At 43.4% G+C, this 20,231-nt stretch overlaps 1 protein-coding gene across 6 annotated transcripts in view; it reads right to left on the bottom strand.

Annotated features, from left to right (window-relative positions):
- LOC147888524 (dentin sialophosphoprotein-like protein) overlaps nucleotides 1-20,231 on the bottom strand; it is a 100,338-nt gene that overhangs the window by 28,236 nt on the left and 51,871 nt on the right. For all 6 annotated transcript variants that reach the window (XM_087392821.1, XM_087392819.1, XM_087392818.1 and 3 more), the window contains 3 exons: nucleotides 5,790-5,963; nucleotides 4,673-4,760; nucleotides 4,486-4,544 (listed from right to left, as the gene is read on the bottom strand). In XM_087392821.1, the coding sequence (XP_087248947.1) occupies nucleotides 4,486-4,544; nucleotides 4,673-4,760; nucleotides 5,790-5,963 (321 nt within the window). The remainder of the gene's footprint in view (nucleotides 1-4,485; nucleotides 4,545-4,672; nucleotides 4,761-5,789; nucleotides 5,964-20,231) is intronic.

Raw genomic sequence — 20,231 nt, 5'->3', positions numbered from 1 at the left:
GTCAAACAAAACAATTTTAGTTTAAGATAGTCACATATAATTGACATAAATTAATCAAGCTACTAAGTAAAATGAAACAATTTCAACCACCGGACTAGTGTCCTTACCTGAACCAGCTCGGTGATAGATGGTTGTACATGTAGAGAAAAAAATACATTCTAATTAAACTAATCGAGCTAATAATTAAACTAATCAAACCTACTAGAAAACAAAATACTTTCTACCACTAGACATGTTTTTTTCTTTTTAAAAAAGATTACTTCATTAAGTTTGAATGAAAACCGCAAGAGCAAGCTCAAGTACAGAAGTACATCATGACATGCATGAAAGAATTAAACCAGCTCAGAAAGAGCTAACAAGGTGGAGGCTGAAAATGTCACCTCAAAGAAGAATCAAAGAAGAAAGGAGATCCCCTCCAAACTCTGAAAAATATATCCCTCCTAGCGGTAGCTACTCTCGAAGATCCCTGCATGCTCGCCCAAATGGCCATCAAAGTGTGTATAGTATCAGTCCATATACTAACCATAGTCTGGGAAGGGTGAACATGGGAACTCTCCATCGCCTCCATACATCTGGCCCTCCAAATGTGCAAAGCTGAAATACTAGCTAGAATCTCCCAATATGTGTCTATAGAGACATGGGCAGTGCCATGACTGGAATGGTTTGAATTGGGTCAAACCATTCACTAAACAAGGCAAGAATTGGGTCAAGGCAACCAGAGTGTTGCAGATAGTGCACAGTGATGTATGTGGCCCCATGACTATTCCCACGCATAGAGGAGCAAGGTACTTTGTGACCTTTATAGATGACTTCTCCAGGTTCACATGGCTTGTTCTCATGAAGGGAAAATCTAAGGTGTTTTATTGGTTTCAAGAGTTCAAAGCTATGGCTGAGAACCAAACCAATTCTAGAATTGGAACACTCAACTCAGATAGAGGGGGAGAGTACATGTCACATGCATTCCAAGGATTTTTGAAGCAGCATGGGATTAAACATCACTTGACATGCCCCTACACACCACAGCAAAATCCACTCTCTGAGAGGAAGAATCGTACTCTCATGGAAATGATGAGATGCATGCTAAAATTCAAGAGAGTCTCAAAGGCTTTTTGGGGAGAAGCAGTTGTGATAGCCACTTATATTTAGAACAGATGCCCTACCAAAGCTTTGGTTAATGTGACTCCATTTGAGGCTTTGTATGGCTTTAAGCCAAAGGTTAGTCATTTCAGAATTTTTGGCTCAGTGGCATATGCTTTGGTTCCAGATGCACATCGGACAAAGCGTGATGACAAGAGTGTCAAATGCATTTTCGTGGGGTATAGCACTGAAAGCAGGGGATTTAGGCTTTATAATCCCGCTACCAGGGAGGTAATAATCAGAAGAGATGTTCTCTTTGCTGAGAATGAGTGCATGCAGCCCGCTAGTGCAAACTTGCCACCATACGATGACACCTCTTTGGACATCATCCAGTGTGAGAATGATCAGACGGAGTCTCCTGATGCTTCCCCTTCTACTTCTCATAGTTCAGATGGCTTGCCACATGTTGAGGATGGCTCTCCCTCAAATGTTTCAGATTTGCAGCCAATTAATGAGAATAGACAGCCTCATGTTTGGAGGCATTATCAACGTCATGAGGCCACTAAAGATGTTGATGCAGCTCCGAGTGGTACAGCAGAGAAATCTATTCCACGTTGAGCAAGGTTGACCATTCAGGATGCTAAGGATCAGCATACTTTGGGGAAATCCAGGGCCAGCACTCAGAAAAATCAAAAAAAGGACAATTTTGCTTTGATGACCTCAGTGATGGAAGCTGAAAATAAGCCTCAAAGCTTCAAGGATGCTCAGCATAATCCGGCATGGCAAAAAGCTATGGAAGCTGAGATTAAATCCATTGAGAAGAATGCCACATGGGACTTGGTTGATGTGCCCATTGGGAAGAATGTGGTTGGCACGAAATGGATTTATAAGGTGAAATACCATTCAGATGGCATAGTTGAGAAATACAAAGCCCGTTTGGTTGCCAAAGGGTATGCACAAGAGGAGGGGATAGATTACGAGGAGACATTTGCTCTAGTGGCCAAGATGACCACCATTCGTTCCGTCATCTCTCTTGCCACGTTTTATGGTTGGTCAGTGTACCAGATGGATGCCAAGACCGCTTTCCTCAATGGAGATCTTAAAGAGGAGGTCTATGTACATCAGCCCCAAGGTTTTGAGGTGAAGGGACAAGAGCATAAGGTATGCAAGCTCAGGAAGGCTCTATATGGGCTGAAGCAAGCACCTCGTCCGTGGTATCAGAAGATACATCAGTTTTTGCTGTCCCAGGGCTTCGTACACACTCATACAGAGCCAAATCTGTATGTTCTGCAGCAAAAATCAGAGTTGGTCATGTTGGTACTATATGTGGATGACATTATACTCACTGGCAGTGATTTGCAGCAAATTACAACAGTGCAGTCCGCTTTATGTCACAACTTTGACATGACAGATTTGGGCCTATATACCAAGTACTTGTATTGTTTCATTTGAACATTTCTATTGGAGCTTTCTTGTGTGTGCACTCTTGCTCACTTGTGTTCACAACCTATCTCCACTTTGTTCCTACAACTCGCATATCGTGTCAAGTTCACTCAAAAGGCTATATTTGGCCTCGAGTCGGAGAAGAGCCTTACACTCTTCATCGTACCAACTATTGCATGGCACAGAATCAAGAGGTGGGGGCCTAATGGAACGTGTGGTGTACGGGAAGGCATACAGGGCAGCCTCATGGAGTGTGACAAGTCCGGGCTGGCTGGTTGGGAATGTCATACAAGCTACATGTGTAGGTGTGCCAGACTTGAGTGTCAGTGAGGGGTAAGGGTAATTTTTGCTCAAGGAACTTGCGCCAAAAGTCGTTAGAGTTGCTGCTGAACAGACTGTTAACTCCTCATACTAGACGGCGATACTCGCCTATCATGTCAAGTTCACTCGAAAGGCTACATTTGACCTTGAGTCAGAGCTGTTGGTGAAGAGCCTTACACTCTTCATCATACCAACTATCGCAAGGCATAGAACCAAGAGGTGGGGGTCTAGTGGAATGTGTGGTGTATGGGAAGGCATACAGGGCAGCCTCGCGGAGTGAGCGGCTAACCAAGGCGGCATGGTCCTCTATTAGGGTATGTGATCAATGTATGTGAGTAGTGTGTATAGCTGTGTGGAGTAGGCGGTGATAAGTCGTGATCAAAGTGTATGTCATGATAAGTGGTGTATGTGGTTGGCGGTGTGTGTGATGCTGTGAGACGGAGGGTGGAGATGTTGAAGAAGAGGAGGTAAGTATGGTCTACCCCAGGTGGGAGTGGTGAAACAAAGAAGTCAATGATGTGTGATGTGAAGGCAAGAGATCCCATGATGTAGTCAACTATGCTAGAGCCCCCTCCGTGTAAGAAACAAGTGAAGCCACCTAAGGAGGGCCATAGCTCAAGACCATTATAGATGATGAGGTCGTGTATCCTACCCAAGTCCAAAAGTGCATGCCCGTATGACATGATTGGCCCTCGTCTGTCTGCAAATGCCCGTGTCATCCCTGCTTCATCAAGGTCAATGTCTGGCCGCAGTATGGAATCATCTCGAAAGTCCAAAAGCGGCACCTGACATGTGCTCGTCCTTGCGTTGAAGTCCCAACAAAGAGGACTTTCCCACGACTCGAAAGATCGAGAATGTCTCGATAGAGAGCAACATATGGAGACGTATCACCCTCCTCAAGTGTATCCCTAGCAAAGTGAGATGTCTCAGGTGGGAAGTCGCATACTGCTATGAATAGATCATGGCTCCCTGTGCATCGGATCCAGACCCATATGAATCTAGAGTGTGCATCTCTCCTTTCGATCGAGATGGCCCCAATGAGAGAAGATCTGTATAGGACCCTGCACTGAGTGTCTTGCCACTAAATGGGCCACTTCATGCTGCACATCTCATGCAGTTCCATTATCTTCCCTTCTGTCAGGTCACATCATGGCAGCTGCTCCTGTGTCCACCAATGTGCAAAAGTTCATAGTCACCGACAAAAGTTTCAACCCAATGGAGTGGTTTGTGTTGCAGGATCTTATGTGAACAGACAAACTCACCCTAGAGGCGAAGATGTTTTGATTTTGTATGTGTCAAAGATAGGTATTTATGTAAAACATCTACATCACATCAGAGGTTTTGCAAAATTCAGACCATGCAAAACAACAAAAATGCAGAACAAATTATATCTTGACAATAGGTGTGAAGGGCACCCAGTTTCCTAGTGATTCAAGGGAGGGTAGGCAATTGCGGTAAATCCTTACGCAAATCTAAGAACTGAGTATGAAACCAGTGGTATCCAAGTGAAGCCTATTTGGCACAAATGCATCTGAAGCACCTAGAGAACCAGGAACCTCAGAATAGCCCGCTAGCTATGCAGCTATTGAAACAAAGTACTATAGGGAACTAAAAGTAAAATTTTCTTTTAAATTCATTTGTTACCATGTCATATGCAAGGGTCTGGCTTCGCCAATGTGCTAGAGGTGGAACAAGCAACCTTCCTGTACATGTCAGAGTATAAAAAGTATTGAGGCTTCAAATATATTAAACCATACACATTACATTCAAATATACAACTACCCCACTGTTATACTATAAAAGACCCTACTATAGATGCAGTTCAGCATACCAGATCTGGAGGTCTTCAACCCAAATGCTGTTGAAACTAGGCGTGCTGAAACTGGCACTCGTCGACGAGGAAGAGGAGGTGGAAGAAGCTGACAACAGAAACAGTTTTCAACTTACCAAATCGTTCAGTGGTGTCAAACAGTCAGATTTTGTGTGTTCTAATTTCTTAAATAGGCTTAAAATATTGTTTATGCGTCCAAATGTTGGTTCATATCAAATATCTGTGTTCTATCTGTGCCAATTTTAAGAAATCTCCCCTTCACCAGATCGAGAGTCAGGTCAAAGTTTGTGACCTTTCAAAGGTAAACCAATCTTTTACCAACCAAAAGGAGAAGCGAAAGCAAAGGCATGGCTTTATGAAAGTGGCAATAGATCGAGCATTAGCTGTGATCCTGATCTGCCAATTGTTAAAAAATGCAAACGTAATTGCAGCTGACAAAGCAGAGGATGCTTCATGCAAGAGGTTGGTACACCCTCGCATCATTCTCAATGCACCAAAACTATCATGCTGAGTACGGTAGTGTCAAAAAATGGGGGATCTACAAAATTCGATGACACAGACTAATCAAATGCATGGACACTTCTTGCATTAAAAATTGGCTAAATAGACACTACAGCATACCGAACTACTGCATGAAGCATCCTCTTCTTTGTCACACAGTTAGCTTTGCCTATTTCCTTGCTGAATTATTTCATCGGGAGATCAGCACCAATGTCAATCTATTACCAGCTTTGTAATCCATTTCACTTCACATTTTTGGTTGGTATTTGCAGATTCTGCGCCTTTGACAGATCACAAACTTTGATCTGGCAAAAGGTAGAGAATTGTTAAAATTGGCACAGCTTGTACACACACCCACTTCTTGGAAAGATAAGCATATCATTTTAAGCCTATCTAAGATTTAAGATTAGACAATCACAACTTGCCAAGTCAACCATTATGCTCAGTTGAGTACTGTCAAAACAATGGAATATATAAAGTTCATTAAACACGCAACAACCAAATCCAGAGGCCTCCTCAATGGCAGTCATTTATTCATTGAAAAGTAGCTTTGAATATATATAAGAGTGCACCAGGCTCCTGCAAGAAGCATCCAGTTCTTTGTCACACTAGTTACCTTCGCCTTTTTCCTTCCTGTGTTATTCATGCTTAGATCAGCACCACCATCAATGTGTGTTAACCTAGTCTCCACTTTATTCAGCCCTGTAATTAGTTTCACTTCCCGCTCTTCGTTGGTATTTGTAAATCCTTTCACCATTGGCAGGCCATAAATTCCAGCTTGACTCGCAACCTGACGAGGCAAAGATTTATTACGATTAGCAAGGCTTGAATGGAGACGAGATAATACTAAACTACTACTTCTTCCTTTGAAACCCTAAGTTTTTGAAGCCATGTATAGATCATTTTACGTCCTTTTTTTTTTCAATGAAAAGACTCTTATAAGTATGAAAAAACCCCAAGAGCAGTGCTCATGGCAGAAGTACATCATGCATAGCATGAAAAACAAAATACCTTCAGTGGCCAAACAACCTGCTCATCAAGGAGAGCTAGTAAAGTACCAAGGTTGACGCTGAAAATGCCACCTCAAACCTATGGTGAACTTCAAGAAAAACATGGAGCCACTCCACTCCCATAGGAAAATAGCCCTCTAGCAAAGGCTGCCCAAGAAGACCCTTGCATGCTCAAAGCCATCAAAGTGTGTACAATTACCATCCAAATACTAGCCAATGTGTGAGAAAGGTGAACTTGGGAGCCATCAAGAGCCTCTCTGCATCTAGATCTCCATATAATTCAAAGCAAAAGTAAAACAATGACACTTATTCTTAGTTAACCAAAGTCAACGTTCTCAAACTGAAGTCAATTCTAATAAATATTCTACTTTATTTCTTCAGAGAAGTACCAAACGGTAACATCCCCTCAACCTCTAATCAGTTGCCCTAAACTAAAAGGCTTCCTGATACAACTGCAAAATTTGAGGATTTTCTAAAAAGAAGTCCTCATCTACCCACTTGGCCAAGTGCCGAATAGTTCTTAAACTTGACAAGGTATCTACGGATGACCTTGCCTCTAGGCCCTTTCTTTTCTGTGATATACAATCTGTTTTGGTTGGAGGATCTCCTCCATCTCTTCCACCTCTTGTGGCTCTTCTTGTACTAGTTCTGTGGGCTTTGAACCTTGGTACTTCTTGAGAAGACTCACATGAAAAGCATTGTGAATCTTCCAACTCTCGCGTAATTCTAGTCGATACGCGACTTCATTTATAGGCTAGGTAACTCGAAAAGGCCCATAATATCTAGGAGATAGCTTTGGGTATACTTTTTCTGTCCCTTTCACCTTTCTTAGACGTGCTTTTTCAAACTTAAGTAGCACCCAGTCTCCTTCTTGGAGATTCATGTCTCCTATGTTATCTGCAGCCTTCTTTTGCTTCTGTTGAGATCTTTCAATTGCTATCCGAACCTGGGAAAAGGCTGTGTCCAAGTCTCGAACATACTGATCGATTGCAAATATCTTTTGTTCTAAGGATCAGTGGCAAAATCACCTTTCCATAAATGACTTTGAATAGGGCTTTTCCTATGGACCTGTGAATCATATTACTGAATCATTCGCTTTACCCGATAAAACTGCGCAACGAGCTCCAGCTATCCTGAGGGAAACTTCGGAGGGAACCAGCTACTAGATGGTTCGATTAGTCTTTCGCCCTTATACCCAAGTTTGACGAACGATTTGCACGTCAGTATCGCTACGAGCCTCCACCAGAGTTTCCTCTGGCTTCGCCCTGCTCAAGCATAGTTCACCATCTTTCAGGTCCCAGCAGGTACGCTCCCACTCAAACCTTTCACAAAAGATCACGGTCGGTCGATGGTGCACCCCACGGGGGGGATCCCACCTCTCAGGTTCCTTGCGCCTCCATGGGTTTACCACCCACCGGCTCGCGTACATGTTAGACTCCTTGGTCCGTGTTTCAAGACGGGTCGGATGGAAAGCCCAGAACGCTAGCGCCTCGAGCACGCAGGTGCGTAAAGCCCGCCACGAATTGGCATTTTCACTTTGTCCGTCCGTCTGAGGGCGAAAAGAAGATGAGAAATCTAACTTCGTACCCATGTTATGAAACAATGCTCGCCAAAGCAAACTAGTCATCCTGGGGCCTTGATCGCTGACAATCGACTTAGGCATCCCAGGGTGCTTGAAGATCTAAGCTAGAAACAATCTCACCATGTGGTCTACCTTAATGGTTTTTCTTACTGGAATGGAGTGGGCCTGATTACTAAACCTCTCAATTATGGTCCATATCCCATCATTCCCGTATCTGGGTCTGGGAAGGTCAAAGGTGAAGTCCATAGCAATACTCTCCCATGATCCCTGTGGTATAGGCAGTGGCATGAGAAGTCCGGGGGTCTTGTGCCGATCATACTTCACCTTTTGACATGTGAGACATTCTGTCACAAACTTATCTATATGCTTCCGCTGTGAGAAGAGGGTCTGTGAGAGAGAGCAAGAGAGAGTGAGCGCGAAGCTTGGAAGCTGAAAGCTTAGTTGCAATAGAAGAGTGTGAGAGTACAACACAATGAAAGAAAGATAAGGTTTTGTCCTGGTGACAAAACCTTAGTAGTCACTAACCATAATTAGTGAACTAACTGCGGTTAGGGGGAAAAACCTCTTAAAGAGGGAAAAGTGCCCCTAACTAGTTTATTATATTACATTGGTCACTGCTGAATTATATCTATAATTCTAACACCCCCCTGCAGTGCCAATGTCATGTACAAGGCTGATCAATCACCAAATGGATATAAGTTCAGGGCACTGCGAAATGCCTCAAACTTTTCACGTGGTAGTGCTTTGGTGAAAATATCTGCAACGTTGTCATGTGTGGACACAAAGATCATACCGATCTCTCCTGCATGCAACTTCTCTCTGACGTAGTGATAGTGAACCTCGATGTGTTTCCTGCGAGCATGAAACACTGGATTCTTTGCCACTGCAATGGCACTCTGACTATCAGTGAGAATTGGAGAGGAACCCTCCAAAGACAGATGAAGATCAGCAAATAGACGTCGCAGCCAGACACATTCAACTGTTGCTGTGAAAGCTGCCATGTACTCAGCTTCACATGATGAGGTAGCCACTGTAGATTGTTTCTTGCTCAGCCATGAAATGCAAGATTTACCCAAAAAGAAACAATTGCCACTAGTGGACTGCCTAGTGTCATAATCACCAGCCCAATCTGAATCACTGTAGGCATGCATCTGCAAGTCACCCCCCCTGGGAAATAGTAAGCCAAAAGACTTTGTGCCCTGCAAATAACCGAAGATGCGCTTAACTGCCTGCCAATGCATAGTTTTTGGGCTGTGCATGTACCTGCTCACCTGAGATATTGCAAACTGAATATCAGGTCTAGTGTTGCAGAGATATATGAGGCATCCAACAGCCTGACTGTAAAGTGTGACATCAACTGATTCTCCTGCATCATGCATTGTGAGTTTCAGCCCCGGCTCCATAGGAGTGGCTATGGGCTTACACTCTTGCATGTTAAATCTGTCCAAGAGTTTTTGAACATACTTGGACTGAGACATAACAGTGCCACGTCTCTCATGAGAGAACTGGATCCCCAAATAAAAGTGAAGCAGCCCCAAATCTGACATGTCAAAGTTGGTCTGCAAATCAGCTTTGAAATCTGCAATTTTTTCTTCATTGGACCCTGTGAGCAGTAAGTCATCGACATAAAGAAGGATGACTAATATTTCCCCCCCATCCATCTTGATGTAGAGGGTGCTCTCAGTAGGACTATTGTGCAGCCCCTTGCTGGTCAAAAAGGCATGTATCTTGGCATACCATGCACAAGGGGCCTGTTTCAGCCCATATAAAGCTTTGTTGAGCTTGCATACTTGAAGTGCATTTGCTGTAATTTCAAAGCCCGGAGGTGGTTTGACATACACCTCTTCCAGCAAGTCCCCATTTAAGAAGGCTGTTTTTATGTCCAACTGATGAACATTCCACTCAAAATGTGCAGCCATTGCAATTACTGATCGGATGGTGGTCATCCGGGATGTAGGAGCGAATGTCTCCTCATAATCTATGCCCTTTTTCTGAGCATAGCCTTTAGCAACCAGCCTGGCCTTATATCTGTCAATGGAGCCATCTGGCTTCCGTTTGACCTTGAAAACCCATCGTGTGCCAATGGCATGTTTACCCTGTGGCAAGTCCACAACATCCCAAGTCTGATTTTTTGCAATGGACTGCAACTCATCGTGCATGGCATTCATCCAATGCACATTATCCTTTGCCTCTTCAAATGTGGCAGGCTCCTCCTCATCAAGGAGAGTACCTGCATATGCTGATTCCACTAAATTAGCACCTTCCATGTGCCTTGCTGCACTGCGAGTCCTGCCAGATAACAGAGCATCAAGTTTACTCTCCCTGAGAGTCTGTAACAGCCAGTTTGGGTTTTGCTGCATGTATGTCTGCAATTTCTTGCTGCACCACCTATTCCACTGCCTGTGGAGGGGGCAAGACATCCTATGGCGGAACTGAAGCATCTGGAGGTTGCTGTAAATTCTGATTTGCATCAGAAAACTCAGCAGGGGAACCCAAAGCAATGGGTAGCAACCCCTCAAAGACGTCCTCTGAAGACGAAGGCATTTGAAAATCAGCCTGAGTGTGAGCTGAATTTTCAGAAAATATCACATCTCTACTTACTATGATTTTGCGTGTAGCAGGATTGTAGAGACAGTACCCCTTGCTTTCTGCACTGTATCCAACAAATATGCATTTGATGGCTTTATCTGACAATTTGTGCCTAAATTCAACTGGCACATGTGCATAAGCAAGGCATCCAAAGACTCGGAAGTGATCCACTGAAGGCTTCCTATCATTCCATACCTCATAAGGCGTTTTTGTTTTTAAAGCCTTAGTGGGAGCCCTGTTCAAAATGTAATTGGCACACATCAAACCCTCTAGCCAGAATTTATGAGGCATGTGTTTGCTTTTCAGCATACATCTGTCCATCTCCATGAGGGTTCTATTTTTCCTCTCAGCTTTGCCATTTTGCTGAGGGGTCAGCCTGACTGTGAGCTGATGCACAATACCCTTTCCTTTGAGAAAAGCATCAAATTCTGCAGATAGGTATTCCCCACCTCTATCCGTGCGCAATATCTGTATCTTGAGTCTGGTTTCATTTTCAACCATTGCTGAAAAGTGTTTAAACACCGTGAACACTTCAGATTTCTTTTTCAGCCCATAGACCCAAGTAAAATTGGAGTAGTCATCAATAAATGTAACGAAGTAGAGATGACCACCCAACGATGGAGTCCTCATGGGACCACAGACATCACTGTGTATAAGCTGCAATTTGCGGACAGCTTTAACTGAACCATCCTTCTTGAAGGGGAATCTATGCATCTTACCTAAAATGCACCCTTCACAGGCATGTGGAGGAGGTATCTCAAGAGGTGGCAATGCATCAACCATTGAAAACTTCTAAAGTGTCATCAAGCTATTGTAATGCATGTGGCCATATCTGGCATGCCATAATTCTGCATTTTGCATGGCAGCTGTAGGGGTAGAAACTGCAAGAGCATGGGCTGCTCTTTTCTCAAAAATATCAAGCTGAAAAAGCCCACGCAGCAGAGTACCAGATAACCTTAAGACATAGTCAGCTTCCCTGTCTCGGACAGCACATTTGTCATCCTCAAAGATGACCTGAAATCCCCCTCTGTTAAGAGTGGACACTGAAAGGAGATTTTTGGTTATGCCAGGCACATATAAGACATCTGAAAGTCTGAAAATTGAGCCATCAATGGCAGTGAGCTCAACCTCTCCTGTGCCACGTACTGAATATGATGAGTTGTTGGCACAAGTGACTTTCTTACCAACGGGAGGTGGATGCAAGGAAGTAAAAAGACACTTCCTAGAAGTGATGTGCTTGGATGCACCGCTGTCAAAATACCATGTATTCAGTGTTTCATTAACACTGAAAGCAGATGCATCTGTAGAAGAGTCATAGCTGCAAGTCAAAAATGCATATGTATCATCACTGCAAGAGGCTGTAGTATGTACTATCCCGAGCATCTGGAACAGCCAACCTAGAATCTGAAATGCAAGATAAAAAGGCATAATCCCGTCCAACAAAGTTGGCTGCAGCATCCCCACTGTCAGATGCATGAGGAGCTGAATCTAAAACAGCCATCCCTGAGCTGTTTTTCTTTTCTTTTGCAAGCCTTTTCCTGCTTTCTGATATGTGATGACCTGGCTTTTTGCAGTAGTGACAAAAACCCTTCTTCTTGGGCTTACTTGCATCATTTTTAGCCTTTTGTGAAGGCTGTCCTGACCCACTGGAAGGCTGATTTACTGATGTCTTTGCTTGTCCCTTTGTTTTTTATTTAAATTTTGAGAGCATGGCTTGTTCACCTACACGTGAAGCCAAATTTTTCCTGGTCTGCTCTTCCTGAAGCAGAAGTCCTATCAACTCATGAAAAGTGAGAGGATTTGCACCCCCCCTCAATGATAAGTTCAGCGAAGTGTGAAAGCTGAGATAAGACTCAGGAAGAGAATTCAGAGTGGTTGTAATCATCTCTGAATCAGGAATAATTTCATCTATGTTTAACAATTGCTCTCTGAGATCCTGTAGCTTTGTGAGGTGGACTGACATGGAGTCACCCTCTTCCATATGTGTATTGCTCAACTCTCTTTTCAAGAAAGATACCCTTGCATCATTCCGAGCTGCATACATGCTTTCCAAAATATCCCACGCTGCCCTGGAGGTCTTACACGACCGGATATGCGGAATGATAAATCTTTTCACTGAAAGAGAGATGCATGACAAAGCTAAGGCATCCTGTGAATCCCATCTCTTCTGTTCTGGAGTAGTGACTGTAGCTGCACCAACAACTTGTCCTGCAGCTGCACCCTGTGCACGGCCTCTTCCACCTCCTTGCTGAGGAGGGGTAGCAGGTGCAATATCTGCTGGTCAGATCTCATCCCCATTGACATAATCCCATAAATTTCGAGAAATCAGAATATTACGTACCATGAAACTCCAGAGGGAGTAGTTAGGACCATCCAACTTGTCTTCTTGTGAAAGACCACCGAACTGGAACTCAGTCTGATTTTGATGGGCCATATCTGAGAAAAAGATTGAAGCAGATACAAAGCAGAATTCCCTTACTAGGAATGAAATGCACGACTCCCAAAAAACACAGCCAAGCACGGGCTGTAAATGCAACTTAGATTTCTGTACTTGCACTGTCAGAAATCTATCCAAGCATCAAAAACTCTCCAAAATCTACCAAAGGTGCTTCAAACACTCCAAGAAAGCCAGTATGAACTGAATACTCCAAAAAAATGCTCTCCCAACACAAAAGCCCCAATTTGTGACTTGAAATTGCAACCAGAAAGGGGCAAGATTACTAAAAGCCCCAAATCTGCAATTTCTGCACAAAAGCCCCAAATTTCAAACTAGATCTGCAGATCTGTCTGTAAAAGCCCCAAATTTTAGACAAAATCTGCAATTTTTACTCCAGATGTAGCTCCGAAACTACACAATGATTGCAATGTCTGCAAGATACAAAATGCCCCAAATGTACTCCCAGAATACTGAGCCAAACAATGGCTGTCTGTAAAATTTTCCTGCCAAAGATCACCTGCTAGTTCTCTTGTACGAAACCAAGGAGCTACCTGCTGTACGGAAGCAGATTGAGTACGGAATTACTGTACTGAAAACAATACAGAAGTGCCGTACAGTTGGTACAGCACTGTACGGATGGTACAGCTGGTACGACGAGCAGGCACGACGACAAGTGTACGCGCAGGTACGGAAGTGACAGCGCTGTAATGCGAATTTGTACGGGCTGATCTGTACAGCGCTGTACGTAAGCTGTACGGCGCTCCACAGGAACTGTACAGAGGCTTTACGGGAGCTGTACGGAGGCTGTATGACACTGTACGTCGGAATTCCGTACAGTCGTACGGACTGTACGGACGAGTTGATGCAGGCTATAGCTGGAGGCAAAGGGCTGGAACTCAAGGGAGCAGGGAGCCCGAAGCTCTTGAACCTGCTCTGATACCAAATGTGAGAAGAGGGTGAGTGAGAGAGAGCAAGAGAGAGTGAGAGCGGGAAGCTTGGAAGCTGAAAGCTTAGTTGCAATAGAAGAGTGTGAGAGTACAACACAATGAAAGAAAGATAAGGTTTTGTCCTAGTGACAAAACCTTAGTAGTCACTAACCATAGTTAGTGAACTAACTGCGGTTAGGGGGAAAAACCTCTTAAAGAGGGAAAAGTGCCCCTAACTAGCTTATTATATTACATTGGTCACTGCTGAATTATATCTATAATTCTAACATCCACATCCCTGGCCAAAAGAAATATCTTTCAATGGCTTGTGTAGTAAAAATATCTCAATGTCCTGCATAAGGAGGGGCATGATTGCCCCTACTGAATATTCCTTATAATTTCTCCGAAATCTAGATATTGAAGATATATTTGTTTCATGGCCTCAAGGTCTAGATAACACATCTGCTACCTTGTTCAAGGTTCCTGGAGTATAAACAATCTGGAAATGAAACATGGACTAGGAATTTTCCCACTTCGGAGATCTTTGTCTAGGTCAAGAAATACCTGAGGCTCTGATGGTCAGTCTTGACTATAAAGTCAGCTCCAAGAAGATAATGCTTCCAGATGGTTAAAGCATGAATGACTGCTAGCATCTCTTTTTTTTCCACACTTGTGTAGATCTAGAACAACTAAAATTGGCTCGGTTGTTAACTTCTCTTTAAGAGTAGTGAAAGCTGTTCTTTGCCGTTCTCCCCATCTGAAGACTATAGATTGCTTGGTCAAATCATATAAAGGGGCTGCTATATCAGCAAATGTCTGATGAAGCGTCTGTAATAGGAGCAAAGACCAAGCAAGCTATGTAATTCATGTACCAAGTAAGCTCGGGCCATTCTTGTGCTTTATGTGCCTGAGGTAGTGAATCTCATAAAAGAAAAGCTCTTCTTCTGTCTTTGAAAAGACCAAGATGTCATCAAAGAAAGTACCTGTGAAATGCGTGTATGGTCTGGAAATCTTGTCCATTGGTTAACCCGAAGGGCATCACCAAGAACTCGTACAATCCGAAAGTGGACCAAAAGCTGTCTTATGAATATTCTGATGATGGATCCTTATCTGATGTTTACCCACTTTTCAAGGCAATGCGACTAGAGACCATGGCCCCTTTTAATCTATCCAAGATATCACTTATGCGAGGGATCAGAAACCTATTCTTGACTGTCATTTTGTAGAGAGCTCTATAATCCACACACATATGACAAGAGCCATCTTTCTTTTGAACTAGGAGCACGAGTGAACACAAGGGTAAGGTACTGGGCCTGATGAATCCCTTAGAAAGTAGATCATGTATCTTCATCCTGTGCTCCACTCATGCGATAAGGTGGCCGATTCGGATGCTCACTTCTTGGAAGGAGCTCTATGACATGATCTTCTTGCTGCTCAGGAGGAAGCTCCAATCTTTGAAAGAATCAAGAAACTGAAATTTTTCTTTCTCGACAGGATTCACTTCCACTTGGGATTCACCCTCTCTCTCTCTCTCTCTCTCTCTCTCTCGTACAAAAAGAAACTTCGCAGAAATAGCTGATTTTATTGACTTAGCAATAGAAACAATAGATACAACTGGGATTGTCTCGCCTCTTCCTTTGGCCAAAATTTTATGCTCCTTGTTTTTGTGCATGAAACTAATAGTTCTTGCCTTGGTGTCCAAATTTACTTCCTTTCTGTGAAACCATGGCATACCCACAATGACATCATCATAATTGAGGGGTGAAACATAGAACTCCTCATGGTCCACATAGTCATGAATATCAAGTGCGAGTTTTCCAATCAACAGAGTAACTTTGACTGGTTTTCCTTCAAAAACATGTTCTGCATCTAGAGCTGGTCCCAACTCTTCAGTCTTGATTCCTAGCTCAAAGCTAGGTCTTCTGAAATGAAATTAATTGCAGCTCTTGGATCGAATAACATTAAAGCATTCTAGACTCTTACTCTCCCCCATGAGAGGTAGAGCTCTAGAGCTTCTGAACGGCCCTTCCCAACATATCAGGGACTCCTCCCGCCAAATGCTGACGGTTCTTTTGGGATTTTCTGCTCCCCCAAACCCAAAGGCTTTTCGGGGCACAGGGCAGCCAAAGCCCTTCTTTTCCACAATGGAAACACTTTCCCTCCTTTCGGAAGGCTTCTATTTGCTCTGGTGAAAATTTTGACTTCCCTTTGTAGGTCCATTGAGGACCCCTCGGCTTCTGAAATTGGAGTTGTCTTTGTCCCTGAACTGCCGGGGCCATGCTCCTTTTGAAGGTATCTCCATCTTTGGCTTTTGAGGTAGCCATCCTCCATAGCAAATCTTTCTTCGTTTCCTCAACCACTAGGACTGAGTGCATCAGATCTTGCAGCTTTGTCTTGCATTCAATGCTCACTTGGGTGCGAATGCTTGGATGCAGACCAGCCTGGTACTTCAGCATCTTTGTCTTTTCTGAAATTTCCTTGAAGGGAGTAATCTAGAGGTACGCTGAAAAGAACTTCTGATTGTAAGTCTCGATCGTATCCACAACTGTCATGGATACACTTTCCCAAGTTGTATGAACATCATCATAAAAATTATTTGGCAAAAATTGATCGAAAATTTGCTTCTTGAAACTCTTCCACTTCTTGGGTGCTTCATCTGCCACTAGAAGAGCTCCCCACCATGCTCTGACAATGCTTGTAAGATGGAGGCTTACAATCTTCAATTTTGACTTCTCACGATAATTTTCTATCTAGGAAGCTAGTTGAATTTTGAATTGGCTGCTTCAAGCTTGCAACTACCCTGCACCAAACGAAAGTCTCTTCAGATCAATCTGAGAATTCTTTGGATCGTTGTTGCCACCGAGGGAAGAAGCAAAACTACGCTCTGATACCACTGAAAACAGATCCGACAAATCCTAAACACCCTTCTAGAATCAAATCGCAGCAACTTCACTTCATAGCCTTGGGGCAGATTTGAGCAGAGAAAACGCCTCCCAGAGCAATTCACAGCGAATCCAAGCTCAGTGGAGGGCAGGAAATCCAAATTGTTCTCGAAGGAAGGTCAATACTAGCTGAACTCAAAAAAGGAGTTTTCTTCTGATACTCTCCAAGATGAGCAAATTGCTGCAAAGGATGCCCGCGCTGACCTAACAGCCCAAATATCTAATAGAGATACCCCTCTGAAACTAAAATCAGCCCCCTAATTTAGGATGTCCTCGTCGCTTGAACAGAAACCATTGGATTAACATAATAAATCCAAGGCTATGCTGAAAGATGTGAGAGTTTGGGAAGTGGCATCCAAAAAAACAGCACTATCATAACGAAGCTTACTATCTAAGATAACCAGATCTTGTCTCATGAGAAGTCTCATCCCAATAATGTCAGCCTAAGATCTATGCTGGAATAGCCTGCCAAACTCTATGTCTAGCATCATCTCTGGCAGGCATGTCAAGATATGCAGAAAGAAGAGAGCCGTAAAAATCAGAAGCTATATGTAAGACGGCACAAAAATTGGTTATAAAGAGTCAATAGGCTAAGAAACACTCTCTACAATGTCTCAGGCCAAGACTTAGAGAAGAAACGTTATTGCTTCTTCCTCCCATTTGAGTTCCAAAATGACTCCCATGCGTGAAAGGCGTACTTTGTTCTTTGAACCAAAAGAACACGTTGATCAGCCCTTGCTAATGCCGCAAGGCGCTCCTGAACCCAAGCATCAGTAGGCCAATTCTACTCTTCCCTTTGTAGGACTACTAATTGCTGACGAAGACCAACCTCCCTAAAATCTCATGTCTCTTGGTACTAGCAATACATTGACAAAATTCACTAATGCCAAAAAGGGCTACTACCCCAAGTAAAAGGAGAAGGCACTCCACCCTGCATACGAGAGAACCAAATCTGTAGCGTTGTCTATGTGAGGTCCTCATCTGTATATAAAGCATCCGCCATCCTGATATTGAAGGCTCTCAAGCAAGGCTCCAAAACCATCAAAACTACCGAAAAGTGACTCGAAGTGAAAACCGTTGGTAAAATAAAACAAAGCCACCTCTATCTAATGCCCAATCATCAACATAAAAATTATCCATCCGCACATGAATGGGCATCTAACATCTCCTATTTGATGATGAGAACAAGAGCAAGTGAGGTAGAGTGTAAAAAGCATCTATCAAAGAATCTCTGCCACTGAATCACAAAAGAAAAGCATCCCAGGCTGCTCTCTCAAGAGAATGAACACCACCTTCCTTCCCTCTTTTTTTCTAAAGGCAACTACACTATGTTGGAATTCACATCCAATATCTATAAATCTGCAATTAAGGCCCAAGAAAAAAGTTTCTTTCAGTAAAGGACACGTTCCTCTCTATTGTTAGGGCAGTAGATGTTGAGAAGACTAATCTTACATCTGTCAATAAGAAGTTTAAAAATTTGTGCTCTAGAGGATGTGATGATGGCATGTCCAACCACAAGGAGGAAAAAAGAATCTGAAATTGAAATGCAAATTCCTTCCCTTGTAGAGAATCCAAGAACTGCCTTGGAACTCTTTTTTGCTATCTAATGACAACCTGAACTGCTTGATCAATTGCATGATCATCAATTGTTAACCCTTGGGTTAACAGGTAGCTCGGGTCAGGTCATAACTCGGGTTGCTCTGGCTTGGGTGGAGATCATCCAAGAAGGATTTGCCGACGCTGCTGCTGAGCAAAGCAATGTATCTCTAGATATCACGAGGGAACGCAAGGGCAAGGAGCACTACTGGACCAATCAATGGAAGTGGTCAAGCAATCAAGGAGTACAAGTTAGGAAGGCCGTTAACTCGGCCGCTTCAGTTCAAGCAACGAGTCTAGGTACATAGGACGTAAAGAGTGAGTTGTAAGGGATTTTTGTCCCGACTAGTCTTGTGTGTGTAGAGGCTAGAAGAGATAGAGCCTGAGCTGCTGAGTCCTAACTCATAGAGTCCTGAGCCTAAGCTGAGGCGGGTAAGAGTGGGCAGAGAAGGAGAGAGAGTCTGGTGTTGGTTTGCAACTATGAGCTATTGTACTCAGCTCATTTGGAAGTAATCAATTGGGTTTACATTGGTTTGTGTTGTATTTCTGTTCTACTCGCAATTCCACTTGAGTGAGATATCACCAGCTTCATATGGTTTGCTTAGAGCACGAAACCCCTTCTGTTAGTAATTTACTGTTGACATCTGTTTTTGCACCTTGCACGGAGTAGGAAGTCCAACAGAGCGACCTTACAACTACAGGAGTGATCATCTTCTGTCAAGCTGTGCACACACCTAAACCGAGTTGGGCATGGGATTTAAGTCAAACTCAGGGTGATAGCAAAAAATCGACTACTCCAAGTGGTTGCGAATCAGGCTGAACATTGGCGATAGGAGAAGGTTGTAAACTAATAGAAGCATTTGGGGTTGTACTAGATAAAGTGTCATTTGAATCTGTGAAGGGCCGTATGGAATCAAATACATCAGAGGCTTCTATTGATGGCTGTTCTCTACGGTCCAGCCAAGGTAAAGATGCATTCTCAATAAAAACCACGTCTCTACTGACAATGACCTTGCATGTGCTAGGCTAAAACAACATGTATCCTTTTCTTTGCAAGCTGTAGCCTAATAAAAATGCATTTGATTGCCTTATGATCCAATTTATGCCACAGTTGAGAGGGTACATGTGCATGCAAGAGATCCAAACACCCGGTCCATGCTTCCTAAGGGGTCATGGTCTTCAATGCTCAAGTGGGTGCTCGGTTGAGCATATAGTTAGCACACATAAAGGCATCAAACTGGAATTCCCAATCATCTTGATCCAGGTTTGCTGCCTCATGAGAATGATCATGGGCAGCAGGAGTATTTGTAACTGCAAGACTTTGCTGTTTTTTTTTCTTTTTTGAAGCAATACGCTTCCGACATTCAGAGATGTTATGGCTGGGCTTCCTGCAATAATTACAGCGCTGCTTCTTCTCAGAAGAAGATGATGGGGTGCTGAATGAAGGTTTGGGCTTGCTGTAAGTTTTCACTTCTCTGTCTTTGCCCCTGTGATAGAAGGCAAAGGCCTGATCTACATGTGTAGAGGCAGCCATGTTTTAACGACTCGACTCTATCTACAGAAGTAGATATAAAGCATAGTGGTTGGGGTTACCCATGGCGACTTGCCTCAATGTCGTAGTGAATTGTTGGTATGAGTTAGGCAGCCCCTCAATTGTCAGGGACACTACCTGTGAGCCTGGAATAATATCATCAACATTGATGAGCTGCTTTCTAAAATCCTTGACCTGTGTGAGATAGGCATCCATGCTATCTCCTTCATTTACCTTAACACCATCCATCCGCCTGCGCAGATAGGTGACCCTTGCCTTCTAAATCTGATAGAGGCAGGCCAAAGTGTCCCATCTAGTCTTGGCTATCTGCAGGTTAGGTTAAGCTAGGGGGTTCAACATACAACCAATTATGGACTGGCCTACCCTCTCCCCCAAGTTCCCCTCAACTCCCTCAACTCCTTCAACATCCATCAAGACTCGATAC

This window comes from Dipteris shenzhenensis, chromosome 21 (genome assembly GCF_047967505.1).
Source record: "Dipteris shenzhenensis isolate YYH24624 ecotype China chromosome 21, Dip_SZ_1.0, whole genome shotgun sequence".
NCBI classification, from domain to species: Eukaryota; Viridiplantae; Streptophyta; class Polypodiopsida; order Gleicheniales; family Dipteridaceae; genus Dipteris; species Dipteris shenzhenensis.
The sequence above is the reverse complement of the archived record's forward strand: the minus strand, read 5'-3'. Positions and strand labels throughout refer to the sequence as shown.